The sequence below is a fragment of the Carassius gibelio genome, chromosome A20, assembly GCF_023724105.1.
Source record: "Carassius gibelio isolate Cgi1373 ecotype wild population from Czech Republic chromosome A20, carGib1.2-hapl.c, whole genome shotgun sequence".
Taxonomy (NCBI): domain Eukaryota; kingdom Metazoa; phylum Chordata; class Actinopteri; order Cypriniformes; family Cyprinidae; genus Carassius; species Carassius gibelio.
Genome location: NC_068390.1, coordinates 11,756,938 through 11,761,521, shown reverse-complemented (window position 1 = coordinate 11,761,521; position 4,584 = coordinate 11,756,938). Strand labels below are relative to the sequence as shown.

At 36.8% G+C, this 4,584-nt stretch overlaps 1 protein-coding gene across 1 annotated transcript in view; it reads right to left on the bottom strand.

Annotated features, from left to right (window-relative positions):
• Positions 1–4,276, bottom strand: part of adcy1a (adenylate cyclase 1a) — a 37,916-nt gene extending 33,640 nt beyond the window's left edge. The window contains exon 1 of the mRNA XM_052534633.1: positions 4,196–4,276. Within this exon, the coding sequence (XP_052390593.1) occupies positions 4,196–4,276 (81 nt within the window). The remainder of the gene's footprint in view (positions 1–4,195) is intronic.
• Between the last annotated feature and the right edge of the window lie 308 nt (positions 4,277–4,584).

Genomic DNA, 4,584 nt, shown 5'->3' with positions numbered 1-4,584 from the left:
GAATTGTGTGTGGGCTCTGTGGAAAGGGAGCATGCTTGTATTATTTATGAGGACTTTATTAAACATGACTGCATTGTGCTGTGTTGAGTGTGATCTGTAACTTTATATCCATCTGGCTGCTCCTCGGATTTATTGCGAAGAAGCTGTTTATGCTCAGTAAATACATTTCAGATAAGCCGAGCTGGCACTCAGCAGCACGGTTACTGTCAAAACTATCACAATACATAACCGTTAGCACCTCTGAGGGATCCATGAGTCTCATAAATGGGATAATTAAAGGCTGACATTAAATCAGGCTTTTAAAGGGACTTGCAAGTGGAGTACACTTACAATTTATGATATTAGACCTGCTTCATTGGCATTGACTTGCAGACTGACAGGGCAGTTATAGATTTATTTTTGTCACTTCCTCAAAAACGCTTTTAGTTCATGTGTATTTTTGGAGCATCTTGCTGGTATGGCCTGCTTTTTGATCGCACAGCATGTAGCAGATGCCCTTAATGGCCGGTAGAGATGTCCCAGCACTTATCTTCATGAAAACTCTGTAAATATTATGAATTAAATCTAACCATACTGTGCCTTTTTGGCTTATAAGCAATCTATTTTATTTTAGATTATTTTATCTATTTATCTTATTTATCTATTTTAGACTGCTTTCATTTACTGTTACAAAAACATATTCACTGTCTCTCACTTTATTTTCACCTGACTACTTTTAAACTTGTTAATTTAACATAATCTTTATATCGATATGTACTTGTGATTGATTTGTGTTGGTCACAACATTGCACATTTTACACTTGTGTATTTGCTGTTTGCTAGGGGCGTTTGAATGACTGATTATTCAAAGTTTTATTGATCCTATATCTTACATAGATTCCTCTGATGAAAAACATTTCCAACTAAATCTGAATAGTGCAATTAAGGTAAACCAACAGCATGAAACTGCATTTTAATTTTAACTCTCTACTCTCTAATGTACAATGAAATTAACATCAGACATGCTTAGGAGAAATAGCCTTTAATAGCGAGGACAACAGGTCAGGCACATGTGGCTCTTTCTTTTTTTTTATCCATTGATTCACTCATCAATCCAGGTCTGTTGACATGCGGGAATAATCGGGAACATTGTCTCGAGGGGGGTCCAAAAACATGGTTTTAAATAAGACTTCTTTCAAAAACATTAAAAAAATCTTACCAACTGCAAACATTTGTAGTAGCAGTAGTAGTTGTAGTATTTGTGCTTTTGTAGTGTGATGTTTTTTCAGGAGATCAAGTTTTCAAAAGAGTAGTCTTCAGTATTTGATTTTGTTGATACATGATATAATTAATATAATAAATGATTGATTATTCAGCATTGTTTATCAAGTAATATGCTAATTTTGTTGCCATTTAAGCTAAAGTAAAATCGTAAAAGTTACAATATTGTTGAAAAAATGCAAAATGACTTGAACCCTGATCTCAGTGTGGCTGGACTGAATGCAGATTGCATTGTAACAATTAACCAGTTTTAGAAAGGTTACTTTGGAAATGTAATAGATACAAGTTACCCTGTTCAAAATGTAATAAGTAGGGCAACTATTTTAATTACTTTATTAAAGTAATGTAACTGATTACACTTGATTACTTTTCTAAATTACTAATGAATGTTTTCAACTGTAAATCATTTTGAAACTTTTGAAGCAGACAGGGTTAAACTTATAGCAGGACTCAACACTGATTACTGTCAGACTTTCAGAATCCTCAATCACGTGAATTAAGATTATAATAAATTCATTTTAAAGCACAGCCACCCCATAATAAGACTTTAGCACCAGTTTTTACTTTGAGATCATTGTGAGGTTAATACAGATTTAAAATCATAACAAGATATAGTTTAATAGTTATGATACTGTTTTTTAAATCATATCTTTGACAGACATCTAACATGGTATAAACCTCCTTTTTCTGTGTCCTGCACTCCTGAAACCTTGGTGTCTCATACAGTATTGTTCAAAATAATAGCAGTACAATGTGACTAACCAGAATAATCAAGGTTTTTCGTATATTTTTTTTATTGCTACGTGGCAAACAAGTTACCAGTAGGTTCAGTAGATTCTCAGAAAACAAATGAGACCCAGCATTCATGATATGCACGCTCTTAAGGCTGTGCAATTGGGCAATTAGTTGAATTAGTTGAAAGGGGTGTGTTCAAAAAAATAGCAGTGTGGCATTCAATCACTGAGGTCATCAATTTTGTGAAGAAACAGGTGTGAATCAGGTGGCCCCTATTTAAAGATGAAGCCAACACTTGTTGAACATGCATTTGAAAGCTGAGGAAAATGGGTCGTTCAAGACATTGTTCAGAAGAACAGCGTACTTTGATTAAAAAGTTGATTAGAGAGGGGAAAACCTATAAAGAGGTGCAAAAAATGATAGGCTGTTCAGCTAAAATGATCTCCAATGCCTTAAAATGGAGAGCAAAACCAGAGAGACGTGGAAGAAAACGGAAGACAACCATCAAAATGGATAGAAGAATAACCAGAATGGCAAAGGCTCAGCCAATGATCACCTCCAGGATGATCAAAGACAGTCTGGAGTTACCTGTAAGTACTGTGACCGTTAGAAGACGTCTGTGTGAAGCTAATCTATTTTCAAGAATCCCCCGCAAAGTCCCTCTGTTAAAAAAAAGGCATGTGCAGAAGAGGTTACAATTTGCCAAAGAACACATCAACTGGCCTAAAGAGAAATGGAGGAACATTTTGTGGACTGATGAGAGTAAAATTGTTCTTTTTGGGTCCAAGGGCCACAGGCAGTTTGTGAGACGACCCCCAAACTCTGAATTCAAGCCACAGTACACAGTGAAGACAGTGAAGCATGGAGGTGCAAGCATCATGATATGGGCATGTTTCTCCTACTATGGTGTTGGGCCTATTTATCGCATACCAGGGATCATGGATCAGTTTGCATATGTTAAAATACTTGAAGAGGTCATGTTGCCCTATGCTGAAGAGGACATGCCCTTGAAATGGTTGTTTCAACAAAACAATGACCCAAAACACACTAGTAAACGGGCAAAGTCTTGGTTCCAAACCAACAAAATTAATGTTATGGAGTGGCCAGCCCAATCTCCAGACCTTAATCCAATTGAGAACTTGTGGGGTGATATCAAAAATGCTGTTTCTGAAGCAAAACCAAGAAATGTGAATGAATTGTGGAATGTTGTTAAAGAATCATGGAGTGGAATAACAGCTGAGAGGTGCCACAAGTTGGTTGACTCCATGCCACACAGATGTCAAGCAGTTTTAAAAAACTGTGGTCGTACAACTAAATATTAGTTTAGTGATTCACAGGATTGCTAAATCCCAGAAAAAAAAAATGTTTGTACAAAATAGTTTTGAGTTTGTACAGTCAAAGGTAGACACTGCTATTTTTTTGAACACACCCCTTTCAACTAATTGCCCAATTGCACAGCCTTAAGAGTGTGCATATCATGAATGCTGGGTCTTGTTTGTTTTCTGACAATCTACTGAACCTACTGGTAACTTGTTTGCCACGTAGCAATAAAAAAATATACTAAAAACCTTGATTATTCTGGTTAGTCACATTGTACTGATATTATTTTGAACAATACTGTATATAGAGCAGTCAACGCAATTTGGGAAATAAAATCCATTTAATTGGGTTTGTATGTGAAAAAATTCACGTTACCCTTTGTAATTTTTTACATTTTTAACTGTAATCTAATTACACACTTTTTTTCTCATTAACTGTAAATGATTACAGTTAGATTTATTTTGTAATTAAATTACATAACTCTGTTGGATTTACCTCCAAGAGACAGTCCACAAATAGAACCTATGATAGATGATTTTATATTAGACGACAATTACCCATGTTGCAGAACAGATGTTTCGGGGCCATGGTTTCCATTTTCTCCATCAAATTTGTCATATTTATTTTCCCTGACTAGAAAACGATGCTGCGCGTTCGCGAGACCTTTATCTGCAATTTTACAACACTTCGCCCTCTTTTACGAGAGAGTAAGACTCCGCTAATGCTCATATCACCATGCCAGTCTTAAAGCAGCAGGAGCTAAAAATGGACAGATAAGCAAGGGAGTGGGGAAAGAAGAAGAGAGGATGCAAGAGAAAGGTCTCCTGCTTCTTCACCATCCTGTTTTCACAGATTAGCTTTTTATTGATCTACTTCTCACCTGCTCCCTCTCAATTTCTCCCGTGCACGCAGACACGCTCTCTTTAAAGGCAGTTTCCTTATAGTGGCAGCAGCCCTGCATTTTTAACACGCTCACGCACACATTTTTCCTTTTCATCTGTGTGTATTCCTCTCTGGCACGGCCTTTGTGAGTAGAGAGACTCTAAGAATAGCAGTCAGTCAGATGAACACCTCAGAACGTCTGCTTCCAAAGGATTTCCGCTGCGCGTGTTTGTGTGTGCGTGCTTGTCTCTGGAGTAAGAGAGACGGCAGAAAAATGAGAACAGACAGCTTTACACGCACCAGTCTCCTTGCATTATATTTGGATAGTAACAACACACATACATACGCACATGTACACTGAAACAAAGCAGATATGCACATGCAATG